We start from the raw sequence: 16,628 nt of genomic DNA, 5'->3' as shown, positions 1-16,628 counted from the left end.
TTCTGCTAGCGAGGTGTCAGAGCTCCAGGTGTGGGGCTGGCCCAGAGCTGTGGCAGGACACAGCAGAGAGCCAGTCTGTGCCCCAGGAGAGGGAAGGGACAGGCTCAGAGGACAGCTGCCCTGGGGCTCTGCAGGAGCAGGGACAGCAGAGGCAGCAAGGGAAAATCTGATTTAATCTGGAAAAAGCTTTCACCATCAGGTTAAACAGCAGGAGATGGGCCCAGACAGGTTGTGGAATGGCTGTTCCTGGAGATGCTCAAAACCCAGCTGAGTATGACTCTAAGCAAGATGATCTGGTTGGGCCTGTTTTGGTGTTGCATCTTTTGAAGTACTTTTGCTATTTTGCCAGAGAGGAAAATAGCAAATGAGGATTGGCAGCCTGATTGAAAACATTATCTTGGACCACATCATAGGCTTGGACTACTTGATTTTAAGTTCTGTGTAGTTGTTTTTAAGAAGGAAATGACAAAGCTCCCTTTTTTAATCAAGATGAAATTCAAGCCAATTTTGAATGCTTCTAGCTTTCAATTTTTTTCATTGATTTCCTTTTGAATAAGTGTTGACATCTCTACTTGTAACTGTGTCCCCATGAGCATCACAGAAGAGACCTAACTGTGTAGGGGGATACATTATAAGAAAATAAAGGTGGTATAGAAAGTAATCTTACCCCTTAAGGAGCTGCAGCTGAGCCAATTAGTAGAGATTGGGAGCAGGCCTGACTTGAACAGGCTGCAGCTGTAGCCAATGAGAAGAGTGTTATAAAAGAGTGGATTGGTTGGCTGAGGGGAACTAGGGGCCCTTGGCTGCTGCAAGAAGAAGGAAGAGTCAGTGCTTAGAGGAGCTGCCTATCAGAAACATCAAGGAGGTATGACACTCTGGCAATATGGAACCTTTGCAATATAATAACAACATTACTGGACTGTGGGGTTTGTGCTCCAGCTGTGGATCCTGTTAGGAAGGGGTAGAGTGTTTGCTTTCCAGCCAGCCATCCCCTGAGTGCTTGCTGGACCTGCAGAAGAGGCTAATCTTTCACTGTTAAAAAAATGGCAATAAAGTAAATTGTTATTTGAAATACGATTATTATGGTGTTGTTTCTGGTTGGTCTTGGCTGCTGTCACTGTGCTTGTGCCTGAGGAGAAGGGGAGGGAGATGGGTCCCTTTTCCCTCAGGGATGCTCAGAAGATGCAGACTAGGTTGGACAGGGTTGGAGCAACATTGTCTACTGGAAGGTGTCCCTGACCAAGCAGGGAAGCTGCAACAAGGTGAACGTGCCTTGCAACCCAAACCAGTCTGTAATTCATTTTAAGTTAGCCTGGTTTGGTTTGTGGAGGCCCTTCACTATCTCAGCAGAGTTTAGGATTGAGAACTGTCTGTTTTTAGAGAGGATAAATACACCTGGCCAGTGCCTCAAGAGAGGTGTGGGGGAGTGGTACCTCTGGGGATGCTCTGCTGGGACTGGCAATTTATTCACAATAAGGACTCACATTCTTTAGCTACAAAATCATTGGCATCATTATTTAGGCCTGTATGGTGCAATATTCATTCCCAGAGCAGATTAGCCCAGACACACATGCATTGTTAACAAGGAATAAATAGGATGCAGAATCATGTATTTTTATGGGAGGTTGTGGATTGTGGCAGTGGCTTGGAAGTGGTGCTGAACAGCCCCTTCTTGTATGTGAATGACATGTATGGGCCCGAGCTGAATTGTGGCTTTCTAACCAATGGTGTGGCTGTGATGAATGGAATCTTTTACCACTATTTAAATTCTTACCTTTTGTAGACATATTGGGTGGCTTGGCTCAGCAAGAGAAATAGCTTTCTAGCAGATCTCATTCATTTTAATTTGATGTAAATCTCTGATGACATTTTACAGTTCAGGTAAAATTACAAAAAAAATTAGAAAACATTGCATAGGCAATAAGAATTTGCTGGTTTAAGCTAAGCATAAATATAGCTGGAAAGCTTTCCTATCTGGTTATCTTTGATTTGTAAACAGCTGCCAGGGCTTTTATTAATTTTACATGTAATTTTGTAACTGCTGCAGGATCAAAAATGTAATTAATTCTAGGATTTATAAAAGACACAATATCTGTTTTAAAGGTACCTCAGTTTGTGTTCAGTGCTTCTTGGTTATAATGTATGGATGAGCTCTGCTTCATTTTGTCCTTTGTGTCGGTACATTTCACTTTCACAGTATTCTTTACCTAAGATGATTGGTTCTTATTCATTTATTTTTCAGTGCAAGTGGTCCAGAAAAGGTTTCATTCGAACAAGGTGGTGTATTACTGATTGGTAAGTTGCATCTTAAAGTTGTTTCTGCTTACGTTTGTTTTATGTGCGTTTGTTAACAGCAATTTCAGGCAGGTGTTTCCATGTGTAGACTGGTCTGTTGATAGAGCAGGGGGTTCCAGGCCTGCTCCTGTCTGTTGGACGTGGGGTGCTCAGTGGATTGTGGTGGTGTTGGTGTGGCCCTGCGCGGTCAGAGGGGGCTCAGGCCAGGCACAGCGTGGGGCTGGCGCTGTCCCCCTGCTGCTGCACCACCCTGGGGCTTGCCAGCATCTCACCTGGCTCTGTGCAGCCCTCACCTCCGGGGCCCCTGCAGGGAGAGCATGTTCCATGGAAATCTGAAGAATCTTCTTCAGATTTCTCTAAGCCTACCTGGAAATCTGGCCTTGCTTTTTTACCGTGTACTCACAGCTTTGGTCTTTACTGCTTACTTATATTGTAGTCATGTACATGAACATTCAGCACTTTTCCCTTCCTCATGTGGTTGTTTCACATTTACAATTGAAAGCTTGATTTTGAAATCTCGTGAATGTTCGCATAGGTTGACTTCTGAGTACTGAACAGTGTTCTGGCTTTGTTGGTATAAGCATGTTTATTTAATTAGACAGCTTGTGAAAACAGAAAAGGTGCCAGGTTTATTCCTTTTATGGGCTTCTGACCCAGAAATTGGGCAGGCAGTTGTGTGATACTGTAGGTTCATGTTAATTTTTCCAGATCTATATGCTTGGGGTGTGATTCCAGCACTAGATAATTGCAGAAGTGGGCGTTAACATCAGATGCTAATCTGGACTTTGCTCTTGCATCATAACTTCCCTAGGTTCTGTCTCTTCTGTCCTCTGGGATTTCCTCTCTGCTGAAAAAACAACATGAATTTCTTTTTAGGCCTTTCCAAGAAAAAAAGGTTCTTCAGAGACAGATTTAAATGTAATGTTTTCTTGTGGGGGCATTAAAAAAAGACAGTCCTTGGCTGTAGGGGATGTTTGGGTGTGCTGGGCAGTGAGGATGAGGAAGCTCACAGCTTCTCCTAGTCTGTAATGAGCTGAGCCATGGTAGTTCTGTCTGGTGTAATTTGCAATTATGATCCACATGATCTAGCAAGGTCTCAGATTTTCTAATGGGAGATTGAAGGGGTGAGTTACTATGTACAATTTCTGAAGAATGAAAGTGAAATACTGTGGGAAATGCAGGTTGTTATAAAATCCACCTGAGGAGGTCTGAGTGCATAATGTGACTTTTCAGGGTGCGATGAGTGCTCGCACCCAGTCTCTGTGCATATGAACAAAGTTCTGCCCATAGTCATGAAAACCAGTTCCATAAATCATGACTTTTGGTCAATGCATTTCTATAGTCTAATAGGTCAATAAAAATAGAGCCCAGGCACTTGTTAGTACTTCTGTGTGAGACCTTGACGGGAACTATTCATTTTCCCTACCTAGGAACACATTATTACAGAATGTATCTCATGCCAAAAACAAGGGACTCCCAAAAAACCAGAAAAGTGACCTTAACAGACTTCAGAGAACTGTCCTTTTTCTTCCTCTGTGATCAGTGGTCTGCCCCAGTTGAGTTTCTCTGTGAATCCAGATTTTTCAAATCCATTATTCTTCATTAACTTACCTTTAGTGTGGACAAAGAACTAAAGAATCCTGGGGCACTCATGATTTTTCACATTATGCAAAAATGAAAGAGAACTTTATAATTCATGCACTTTAATTTTGTGGGGGTTTTTTAGTATCTTGACTATAAGGTGAAGGTGTTTGTTTCTATTCAAATAGTTCTCAGTGTTTTAGCAGGTGCAAGATAGTCCACTGAATGCATTACAGTCTTAAATATAGTTTACATACGTAGTTCATATTTGCTACTGAGAATAGAGTAGAGAATGTGCTTAGAGCATTTAGGCAGGGCACCAAGCTTGGGGATGTTTGCAAGTGTATCAGTGGTCAGAATCAGCAACCAGAATAATTTTGATATTCTCAATGAAATAATATTGGAAGATGACAGTCAGGGAAATGCAGAGCATTGCACTTTGAGAGGAGAATTTAAAAGCACCAATACTATTTTTGGGAATAACTGACTCATTACCCCTGCTGTAGAAAAGGATCAAGGGAGAAGGAATTGAATATGGATCATTATTATCTTCCTGAGATGTGTTAATAGGTAGGTGCTGTGAAGGACACGAGGGGAGAAGGCACAGTAATTATTTGAGTGCTGCCAAGGCCTGTGATAGAGTGTTCTGTTTGGCTTTCAGTGCTGTGCTCTAGGTATGCTGGGAAGAGTCAGGAATGGTGGAAGGGTTTGGCCAGGGGGTGAGAAACTTGGGCTGACCACAGCAGGGAAGCTAGTTGCTGTCAGCCCTGCAGAAGGGGCAGAAATCAGTTTAATTTGCAGGAAGATAGGTAATATGATGAAACGCTGAGTTTAAGGACAAGAAGGTTGCAGGTGGAAGGCCCATCATCAGTAAATTTTAAGAGCAAGCATGTTTTAGACACTTGAGGGTGGGTTATAGGTAACTTTACACATCGGGTGAGCTGGTGACTTGGGACCCTCCCTGTCCCACAGGGATTCTTTCTGTCTGTCCTTCAGACAGACAGGACTGGATGTCTCAAGGTGTCGTGTTTTGTAGTTCTGTGGTCGTTATCTCTTTATAAGAAGGTTAGTGGGACTGCTCTCCATCAGTGTGGGTTCTCTGGACAGGATGAGCTGCTCCCTGGAGCCAGAGATTTTCACCAGGATCTCTGGCAGAGCCCTTTGTGCTGTGTGACCTGTGTGTCTGACCGTGCTCTCACTGTTCTCACTGCCATTATTGCTGTGTCCTGGTCCATTCCCATCTCTGCCATGGTCTGGGAAACCTCCCTGAGCAGAGCTTGGGTTTCTGCTTGGTGTCTGTCTCAGCCAGAGCCTGTCCATGCACTCACTGGCAGGCTCAGGGGGCCTTTCTGGCCTAAACAAGTCTGTGCTTCTGTGGCCTCACAGGCATGGACCGAGAGAAGCAGCAGGTGTCCTCTTCCCAGCTGGACGTGGTGTGTGTATTGACTGCTGCTGTCTCAGCATTCTCTGCACAGGGACAGATAAGGAGTCACAGTGATATGATTTAGTCCTTAATGGCAGTAACATTTTCCTCTCAGTAGCTTTTTGTGTTGTTTATTGCAGAGCCACAGTTCTACTTGACACTTAGCTGCAGCTTTGAAACTGGAAGTTGTTTGTTTACACATTTAATTTTGTTTTAAAAATATTTTAGTGAAAGGGTACTGCCTGATTTCTGGAATTGTAACTGGCAAATAGCTTTTCATTTTCATGTTATACATCCTTTATGCAAAAGGCTTGATGGAGTCTTACCTGTGGATGAGCTGTAAGTTTGGTGGCAGTCTGACAATTTTCTGATTATGATAGCTTATTCTGCACAGTTCTTGTGAGTAAATATTAAGGTAACATAAGAGTGAATACAGTAAGTGCTGTGTTGAATACTTTGCTGATGCAACAAATGTTTTTTTTTCTTTTATCCTGAATCATTTTATTTTTTTCCTTTTTTTGTCATAGTGCCTTTGACTTGGTAAACATTCATCTTTTCCATGATGCTTCCAATTTAATTGCTTGGGAAACAAGCCCATCGGTTTACTCAGGAATACGGCATAAGGCTCTTGGCTATGTACTTGATAGGTATGTATTAGCCTTTCCTGGCCTCTTTCAATCTCTGTCTTCATAAGCAGCGAATGAAGGATGTTTCAAATGGCACACTCAGAAATGTAGAGGGTTTTATTCTGTCACCTGAAAGTGGTTACTGCTTGCCAGAGTTTTCTAGACAGTGCAGGTTACAGATCACTTTATGACATTTATTCTTTAAAGCCAAATAACTGAACTCAGGGAACCACTCTGAAGTCACCAGAATTGCAGAGTAGGAACCACACTTATTTTCTAAATGTGTTAGGTAGATTAGCTTATTTTTAGACTATGTGAGCTCTAGTGAAGTGCATTCAAGTGCATTTTCAATTACAGAATAACAGAATAATTCCAGTTGGAAGTGCCCTCTGGAAGTCCCTTACTCATCCCTCTGTTCAGAGCAGGGCTGATTTCAACAGCTTGTCCAGCTGAGCTTTGAGCAGCTCCAGCATGGTGGTTTGTAGCTCTTCTGGGCCACACATTGCTGTGTTCTACTACCCTCACTGTGAAGCTTTCTGTCCCTATTTTCCAGACAGAATTTTCCTTAAAGTGGTTTGTGTCCATCACCTGGATCTTTTGGCATGCCCTGCTGAGCAAAGTCTGGCTTTTTCCTCTCTGTAACTACCAAACAGGTAAAGCCAGCAACAACAGAGTCCTCATGTAGACAGCTCTTCTGCAACCTGAGCAAGCCCAAGTCTTTCAGCCTCTCCTTGTGAGTCCCTGCACACAGAGCTGGTGTGCTTTAATCTCCACACCAGCTGGGTACAGCAGGCAGCTCATCTCTGCAGCAACACAGCGCTTGTGTATAGTTGCTGCTGGTGTTAGTGGCCACATGGGTTCTGGTGGTATTACAGAGCTGGTTCATCTGATGAGTGGTACAATACAGAGGAGTCCCAAAAATACCCAGAAATTTACAGCTGCCCTAATTATAAAGCCAGGAAGAAGACAGCTTTCTCTTGAGTAAGAAAACAATGTTTCTGTGTGGGCATCGGTGTGTTGGCAGAGTAAACAGGTATTTCTACTAGCAGGTGCCAGCCAGCTTCATGTTGGCCTGAGAAACAGAGCTTTAACGTGTCCCTTCAGAGCAGCGTGGCACACACTGCAGGCCATGGCCTAATGGGGGGCTTCAAACCAACTGCTGAGCCTGGAAGGAGTACAGAGCCAGAGCACTTTGTTATATACAGAGCGTGGCACACACTGCAGGCCATGGCCTAATGGGGGGCTTCAAACCAACTGCTGAGCCTGGAAGGAGTACAGAGCCAGAGCACTTTGTTATATACAGAGTGTGGCACACACTGCAGGCCATGGCCTAATGGGGGGCTTCAAACAAACTGCTGAGCCTGGAAGGAGTACAGAGCCAGAGCACTTTGTGTGCTGCTCCTGCCCCCAGCCCTGCTGCCCAGCAGCCCATGGCCATGAGCCTCTTCACCAGGCCCCCCAATGAGCACGGCACCACTGCTGCTGTCACCTGGCCAGTGTCACCTGGCCAGTGTCACCTCTGTCCTTCCCCAGGGCGAGGAATGGGGGGCCCAGCCCGGCAGGGCTGCTGAGCCCCATCCTGCTGCCCCACTCAGGCTTTTGGCTGAGCCACACCACTGGCCAGGGCCAGCCCTTGCTGGCTGAGAGCAGCACCTGCCTGGCCCCATGGGCAGCCTCCGCTCCTCTGCTGCCTGGCACAGCCATAAGGCATCCCTGTCCACAGCCTGCTCTTCTGCCTCTCTCTGGCAGCAGCCTGCAAGTTACAGACACTCCTGAACAAAGCAATTTATGTGTTGGAAAATATCTTGTTCCCATTTTTCCCTATGTAGCTTTTCATTGAAAATGTTTCGAAATGTTGCAGTGGTGTGTAAATGCCTTTCCCGTCGTGTTCTTTCTCAAATTTCCTTCCTCTCTGTGGGTTTTCTGTCCTGTAGGGCTGGTAGGTGGGATAGTAGAGACTGCCTTTCCCCCAGCAGGGGGCTAATCAGGAATTTCTCCAAACAGGAATTTACCATCACCTTTGGGATGACCCAGGGGTGAACAGGAAAAAGCCAGTATTGCCTTTCTCTTGTATCACTTGCAAAACCTGCTCAAACCACTTGAAAATGCTGGAGGCAATTGGAAGGTTTGCATAGATAGCATATATATAAAAGATCCCTAATTTACAGAACAGGGGCTCAGGAAGATTAGGATCTCGGTGCAGTCTGGGTGCATATTCTTGAGTTCTGCTGCATAGAGCAGTATGGTTTGTTTATTTTTTTTTTTTTTTTCATTTTGCTTGGCTCCACTGGTATCTTTTCCTTTTCTAATGCTTTGCATGAGGGAAACCTGTGCGAACCTTTTGCATTATTTATTGCACGCTTGTTTGCAGCATACAGTGTGCTTCATTAGCTAATTTTGGCTTTGGACCTCCCACGATGCCCTGGCAAGGGTAAGGTAATAAGACTGTAGTATTAGTGTCAGCCGTGGGTCAGGGATGTCACGATGGTATATCATTAAAATGTGACACTGCCAAAAACTGCCCCGACTCCGCTGTCCTTAGAAAAGGAGCCCTTGGATTTCGGGTTGCACAGTGGCACAGCAAGCTCGCCGTGGATGAATTGTCCATTTTGAGGGAGCAGCCAGCCGCAGATCCGGACCTCCACAGTGCGGTGAGGGGCTGGCGGGCACAAAGGGGGAGTTCTGTAGCCAGTGAATAATGGGAAGCCCCTTTCATCGGCAGGACTAACCTTTTGGCAGCCACCAGCACACTCTATTCTGATCTGCTGATTGGGGAGGACAATACACTGAAGCTTACTTTGAATGAATGCTGCCACCAACAGTGTCCCCATTCAGGGGCTTTGGGAACCATCTTTGGCCATTGTCCCCCAGCACTCCCTCAGACAGCAGGAAAAGGGAAAGTGAGAGCAGCTATAGGGGGAAAAGTACTTCTTTTCTTGGCTTTAATCTCTCTTTAAAGCTTCATAGATCTACATTTCCAGCTGAGCTACTGGAACTATGCAGTGTCAGATAAATACAGAAAGAGAGAGGTTTCAAGCTGAGCTTTCAAATCCCCTTATCTGCATGAACTAATAATGCAGATTTAGTGCTGTTAAAAACAGAGACTGATAAGTCTTTTCCTTTAAAGCCTTTAAACTGCTAAAGAGCATTTAACAGCGATGCAGTTCAAACCCGATGAACAATGCTGAGAAGGAAAACAGTTTATTGAGCTAAACCTTCACTGAATGAAACTGAAACACCTTCTCACAGTTGATTTAGGTCACTGTGGGAGTCAGTGAAAGCTCAGTTGTGTTCACGCTGCATCTTCATAAACATGAGTTATGTACAGCCTTTTATCTGGGCAACAGCTACCACAGGAGTTGGGGATGCAAACGAGAAGAGGGTTTGCAAATAAAGCTAAAATGGATCAGTTTAACTGTTCAGATTGCCAGGGAAGTTGCTGTCTCTAAAGTTATTTTAGCCACCAAGTTTTAACACATAAGAAAAACACTGTGCAACATCACAGCATTGGTGAGCAGGGGGAGGCTGGGGGGAAACCAAGGAAAAAGCATTGGGGGAATGGTACAAAGTTATGCTAAAAGTTTTCTCCTGGGGAAATCTGTTAGTAATCTTAATAGCATGTTTGAGGAGTAGAAGGGTTTGTTCTTCTAGCTTTAATAAAGCTTCTGCTTTAATAAAGTTAATCCTGAAGTGATTTAGCTTTAATAGCATTAGAATTAGTTAAATAGAAAGAACACTTTTAAAGGCAGCTCACTGGTATGTGCTGAGCCAGATTGCATTTAATATTTGCCATTTTGCAAGGGAGATGTGGTGTCAGATTGTTGCTTTAAAGACCAAGAGGATTGGAATCACGCTGTTGTTGAACAAATATTTGCTTGTAACTTTACAAATACACATACAGTGTGTATGTAGAAAATTGAGGTGTGCAATGAGTCTCTGTCAGCACCAGTGTAAACCCAAACTGAGCCCCCCAGAAGTCAGTTATGTTGTTCCAGGTAGGCACAGGTCTACAGTCAAAACTGAATTTGCTTTAAAATGAGATACGAACATCTGCTTTATACTTTGTGGAGGGAAAAAAATTTCTTCAAAGCCCGTTTTGGATAATTGCCATGTACAGTTAGCCCTATTTGCATGATACTTGGTTTTTGGTATTTTCTGAAGTTGGAGGGTGTAAACTACGCATGCGAGTAAGAGAGGAAAATAGTTTACATTTTGGTTTAATTTTTCATGCAGCTGTTATAACTAATGCTTGTGCATATTTCATATTAATTAACTATATTGACATATTAGTCATGTCCTGTAGCCACCTGATGGGCAAAAGTGTAAGAATGCAATACCCAGGCTGGGGAATGAGGAAAAAGCTGCAGGATGGGGCCCTTCAAGAGTGGGAAGGAGAGTTTGGGAAGGACAGGACGTGAGGTGTTAGCCTGATCCCTGGCTCTTGGGATGTGCCAGCCATCTAAACTTCCTGAAGTTATCTCAAGCATTGAGATCCATAAAATGAGTGTGGTTTTTTTTTAATGAAAGTGACAGTGCTCTTCTGTTTTCCTATTGAAATGTTCCCTGGCCTAGTTCAACAGAAACATTTTTACATTACAACTGTGAAATCTTAGCATAAAGCTTCCCTTTGTGCCCTTCATTATTTTCTCACAAATATAGTCCATTGTCACATAGCTGAAGTTAATTTGATCAACATTGGGACATTTAACTTTTATGTCCGGTCAAAGGAGCTGTTTCATGCTGATTTTGAGTATTGAAAAGAAATGATTGCCAGAAAAATAATGTTACTATTAACAATTCAGAGCAATTAGTTTCCCAGGGAGAGGCGATGTGATGCACCGGCTCCACACAACTATTCTTTGTCATTTTATGGATGCTCATCAGTCAACTGTCACCTCTTCTCAAAGACCCCTCCAATCTAAATGTTTCTCTTTGGGCTTTTCCCAGAACTAGCAGCTGAATGAGCAAAAGAAAAGCCACTTAGTTTCTAGGCAAAGGAAAACTTTGCTCTAAAGATCTGGGTCATTTGGGAAGATCCTCAAAGCTGCTTGCTTTAGGAGGGCTTGGGATTTTTTTTGTCTTGGTTTGGTTTTGTTTTTACTTTATTTGTTTTTTGCAGCAGTGATTTTAACATGAGCCTTCAAATGCATAGTGAAATTTCTGTGTATTCAGATAAAAAGCACTCTCAAGGCAAATAAACCTTCCAGCCAAATGTCTTCTAACAAAGGTTTAAACCCCTGGATCACATTCAAATCGACAGCTTTTCATTAAACACCCGAAGCTCAGCTCATTAATATTCAGTCATTCTCCCCCTTAGAGGAAGGTTAAGTGCTCTCAAAATTAGCGTGTTTGGATAATATGCTCTTTAAAGAGTAAATCCAGCAAAATTGTCTTGTTACTTTCAGCCTGTCAAATACAGCCAAAGTCACTTTTCCCTGCTCCTTGTTTTTCTGCTGGCTTGAGCTTTGGCGTCTTTGATGCAGTTGTCAAAAATTCAACTCGTGTGTCCTTCCTCTCTGTACAGACACATTGTGAATTTTACTTGGATTGTATTTTTAGCAGGAAAATATTTTTGTACTGGTATGCATTGTAATGGAAAGCATACACTAGTATAATTTGAAGGGCACACAATAATTGCAGTTCCATGTTAAGTGAATGATAATTTTTGGTCATCCTAATCACTAATTTTGTCCTTATTCTGTTGTTTTCAGCATTTGGAGCTTTTTTTTTTTTCTTCTTTTCTTTTTGGCATTACAAACTGAACAGGTTATAATAAATTTTCAGTATTCATTATTCAAATGGTAAATATCTAATGTTTCTTTTGTGATAAATCTGTGTGAACAGTACCAGGTTTGGAAGCGAAGATCTGAAATCCTAAATCCAGAACTTTAGATACTTGCAGGTATCACAGAGAAAGGTGTCATTTAAAGAAAAATTGGAGTAGATGCACTAAGCCAGATTTTGCTGTACCTGGCCAGTGTGAATAGTATTGTGGCTCTCTCAGAAGAAATGCTGCAGTTCAAGCTCTGAGGATTCCTGGAGATGTTTTAGTGAGTTGTTTGCCCACACAGTCCCTGTCCAGCCGTGGGGATGTGGATCATGGCAGTCTGGTGGCACTCGGGGCCTCCACCTCATCTTCCCTAAAGGCTTTACTCCTTTTGCCTGCTTTCCATTACCAGGATCTCCTGGAGCTGCCCTGTTGGCTGCTGATTCTTTCTGGTAGAATGTAAGCGCTGTAAGCACAGGCAAGGTTGGGTTTACTGCAACAGTCCCTCTCCCAGGAGAGCATGTGTAATTAAACATGTGATGCAAGAAAACAGAACGCCTCTTAAAAAAGAAATTACTGCAAGTAACTTGCTGCCTGCTCGATTTTGCTCAGAAAGTGGCTTTCTATGAGAACGTGCAGAGTGTCACATTCCCATTGAGTTATATTTCTCTCTTTACTGTAATTTGTTCCTTAGAGAGCCTGGAGCGGGAAGAAGATAAGTCATTAGTGTCCAGCTAAAGGTGACACTGACATCAGCATCCATTGTGGTCTGTGCCTTTTCAAATCTCCTATCCTATGGCCATATCTTCTAGAATAGCTGTAATTCAATTAAGGAGAATCTATATGGGCTGTTGATCCAATTTTTACTCATTTGCAGAGAAATGAAAATAAATTGCTATTGTGATTTTATTTACAATGAGCTGATAAAATGGAGAATGGTTGAAAGAGCCCCATTCTGCTCCCATTGGAGCCTGTGGGCACCAGGCCAAATAGCCACCTTGGAGATTTTGACTCCCATAAGGTGGGAGCACTGTGGGAGGAGGTTGTGGGCTCTGCCTCCTGTGTTCCGTGTCCTGGAAAGATTCGGATCCTCCCCAACAGGAGGATGCTCAGGTGGAGGGACAGCGTTTCCAGCCACTGGTCTGCCTGTGCAGGGGCTGGAGAGGATGTAGCTGGCTGGGCAGAGCCTGCTCAGGGCTGGATTGGTCAGTTGATGCAGCTGCCTCGACTGTTGTGGAGCTTCTTTATCTTCATTTCATCTGTGCTGGGTTTAAGATGCAACCAAGATGAGTCAGTTCTCGCTCCAACAAGGAAATGGGTCCTGCTGTTGTAATATCCACTAGAATTTTCATTGTTCAAACCTAATGTTGACAGTTCTTAACTTTCTTGATCACCGTGCTCTTTGGAAAATGGGTTGTTCCCTTCTCTTTAGCACTTCAAACGTTTCTGTCCTCACCCTTTTTTTGTTCCCTCTCTTAGCTCCTGGTGCTCCACTGTAGGGTGATTGTCAAAGGGATAATGTAAAATTGGTTGCTCATGAGCTGTTCTCAGCATCGAGCATTGTTTCATCCTTTGTTAGTGAATTCTTTCTGGGTCTGAGCCATTTGCATTGCCCTTTTCTAGAAACATTTGGGTTTATTTTAAATTCACAGTTGCCCTGAGCCCAGCTGTCACCCAGTCCCGATGGTGATGGTGGAGCCTGCAGGTCCCCATCGCCTCGCTGTGGCTGAGGTGGCTCTGCTGCCCACACAGCCATCACAGGAGATGGAGCTGGAAAAGATGCTTCTTGTAGGTCTGGCAAGACCCAAATCTGACAAAATTCCTTAACCCTTGCACTGTCGTTCCTATCAATGAGCTGTTTAGGACAGACAGTGTCTTTAGTCTGAGTTGCTCTAAATATGTCACAAAAAATACTTTTATAAGCTTAACAATAAGCAGTATCCTGTTGCCACATATCCTGGTTATTTCTGTCTCACTGTTTGTGCTTTTGACACTAAGTGGCTGCAGGATTTTGGCTTTGCTCCCCACATTTAAGCCCTGCAGAAGAAAAAGCAAGAATTGGGATGTCTTGGGCTTCATGCAGAAAGATTGGGCAGTTACCTGCTGTCTGCTGAGCACCAAGTGTCACCAGCACTAAAGAGCTCAGAAACTGTGTGGGAGGATGTTAATAGTCCATGATAAAGCAAAGATCCAAAAAGACATCCCATCTCTCTGGTTTCTTCTTGTAGTTTTCTCTTGTATCAGCTGAAGAGCATGAAAATTTCTTTGCATGGTAATGCCAGTGTTGTAGTGCTGTGCTGTCCTGGAGCAGAATTGACAAGTCCTTACATCATTATCCAGGGCTGCTATTTCATTAGGCGAATGTCAGTGTCAGGTAAGATCATGGGTTTGTCAATATAATGAAAATACCAGTCAAGTGAGGAAAAAGTCACAATTTTCCAGCTCTAAAAATTGATTTTTATTGCTCTTCTTGTATTCCTTTCTTTGGATTAAGTATTTATTATTGATGTGGTCTTTCTTTTAATCTTAATAGCTGCTGACATTGTAATTAATTAAAAAATACAACATTTTTGCCCAAATGGCACTATATTGAAATTAAAAGTGAACATCACATATTAGTTAAACAGCCCTGGCAAATGTCTTGAGTGCTAAGATGATTGCCTAAGCTTCTTGACAATTCCCTTCATCTTGCTGTATGGTGCTTGACCTTTTGAGATATTTTGGTGTTATTAATAGGTTTTAGCCATTATATCAGAAAGAACAAGGCACAAAAATATTATAAACTTTATCTTTTTAATGACAGCACTACACCACCTTGGGCATGCCAATGAAGGCACTTCCGTTATGGCTTTTGAGGCATACTTAAACTATCAGTCAGCAGGTAACTTGCACTTGGAATTGATGGGGATTTTTTTTTTTTAATTTGCCCCCAAATGTGTATTTGAAATTGCAAAAGTGTGCAAGCTGAGCACTGTCAGAGCTGAAGGGAGGTGGTATACAGGAGAAGACAGGGTTCTCTTTCAAAGCTGTCTCTGAAACCTCTGCTGGGGAGGGGACCAGTTCTCAAGGTGCAGGTGTTTGGGCTGATCTCTGCTTTTTCTTTTTAAAAGTTTTCATCAACGCAGATAGGAGCAACAGAAATCTGAATGGTCTGGGTTGTTGTGAGCCAAAACCTAGTGTTTCCATCCTCTCGATCTTCAGCGTTGTCGTTCCCCAACTTTCCACCAGAAGTCAGTGCAGGAGCTGTCACTGCCTCTGGCACTACAGATCCGTGGAGATGAAGGTGTTGTATAACCTTGTTATCCATAGGTCACCTGCCACCTCCCAGCCAGCTCTTGGCTTCTGCCAACACGATGGCCAAGCCACTTTTCTAAACATTCCCTGTTGGGGTGAGACCCTGCCTGGCCAGGGAAGGTGAGTTGATGATGCCTTTGGCACAGGCAGGGTTGAGGGTCTGGGCGCCTGTGCTGTGCACAGCAAGTGCCCCACGGGTGCCCTGAAGGCTTCACCCAGTGGGAGAGAGGATTTTCAGAGCCCCTCTGGGGACACAGCCCAGCACTGCTTCTGCTGCATCAACTCCACACACAACCTGTGGCTCCAAGCTGCAGGTCAGCAGTAAACAGAGTGAGCAGTTTGTCCTGAGAAATGATGGTCGCACCAGGAGTGAGCTGATCCTCTTGTCTCAGTGTGTTAGTTGTGATCTTCGTATTCCTTCACTTAGGAGAGGACATTTTATATAGGCAGTCATATGTTAAGGTCCCTTCCAACCCAAACCATTCTGTGGTTCTCTGTCCTTTATAAAAAGCTTTTGTGTCTGTAGCTCCCATGTGCAGATAACGCACAGAAATAAAGAGATTGTGGAGAGATAGTATCTTACCCCAGAGGTTGTGTGAGGAAGATGGAATGGCTCATATTAGCTGGTATTTATCTTAAATACATTTAGTTATTAGAAAAATTTGCTCACCGAATAAAATATGGCTTGACCTTTGGATTGTTTCTTCCCAAGAAATGTGACAGTGTCCCTCCTTCTCCCCCATTCAGCCTGCTTGGCAGAGCTGCACGGTTTTTGTTTTGTTTTGTTATGTTATTGTTGTGTTTAAAAAAAACCAAAACCCTCAAGCCCCTCTTTTCAGCAGTGTCAAGTTAGGATGAATTGGCCAGGGAGGCATGTTTATAGACTGTGTGAAGAACTTTGTCTTTGTGTGGGAATGCTGGTGACACTGGTATGGCTTGCCTGAATGAACTGCGATGACGCGGCTAATAAGGTGTCCTGCTGAGCCTCGCTGCAGCCTTTCTCAGACCTCCCACCTAATGCCATTCAGCTCCAGCTCAGTGTAGCTAATTTTTCCCATTCCCTCAATTCTTTAGGCCTCCTTACAAACAGAAAAGTCAACTTTCACACCGAGGAGAAGATAAGTGCTTTAGGAAATAATCATGTAAACAGAATGTTACCTTCTGACCTGATGCTGATACCTTGGTCTGGGACAAAACCCAGCTGGCTATTGCATTCGACATGGCTATTAAAGGAATAATGCTGCTGATCCTCCTTACAAAGTGCCCTGAGAAATGGTTTAGCCAAATCACAGTGCCTCTTGTCACACTGAATCATGTTCAGCTGCTCTCTTCCATGACCAGATTGCTGATATTTAACTGCTTCCCTGTCTTCTCCATTCTGTGAAGGGGGCACAGTGTAGGAGAGGGAAAATATGAAAGCAAGGGGAAGCTGATTCTCTAATTTTCTGGCTGAATTTCAGTGCTTTGAAGTATGTATACAGTGCCCCATACAGCATTTATAAAAAGAGGTGCATTTAATCAAGTAACTTTATTTTTAGCTGCTACAAGGAGCACTTTAAAATATATTGCAAAAGGATTTCAGGGATTCTAATAACACAGAATTGTTCACTTTAGGACTGCACTGAACCCTGCTGTGTGTAGC

General features: G+C 43.5%; 1 protein-coding gene across 3 annotated transcripts in view; it reads left to right on the top strand.

Moving 5' to 3' along the window:
- Positions 1–16,628, top strand: part of INPP5A (inositol polyphosphate-5-phosphatase A) — a 186,143-nt gene that overhangs the window by 105,004 nt on the left and 64,511 nt on the right. For all 3 annotated transcript variants that reach the window (XM_077182754.1, XM_054637446.2, XM_054637447.2), the window contains exons 7-8: positions 2,243–2,295; positions 5,827–5,946. In XM_077182754.1, coding sequence (XP_077038869.1) covers positions 2,243–2,295; positions 5,827–5,946 — 173 coding nt within the window. The remainder of the gene's footprint in view (positions 1–2,242; positions 2,296–5,826; positions 5,947–16,628) is intronic.

This window comes from Agelaius phoeniceus, chromosome 9 (assembly GCF_051311805.1).
Source record: "Agelaius phoeniceus isolate bAgePho1 chromosome 9, bAgePho1.hap1, whole genome shotgun sequence".
Classification (NCBI taxonomy): domain Eukaryota; kingdom Metazoa; phylum Chordata; class Aves; order Passeriformes; family Icteridae; genus Agelaius; species Agelaius phoeniceus.
This window is presented reverse-complemented; position numbering and strand designations above follow the sequence as displayed.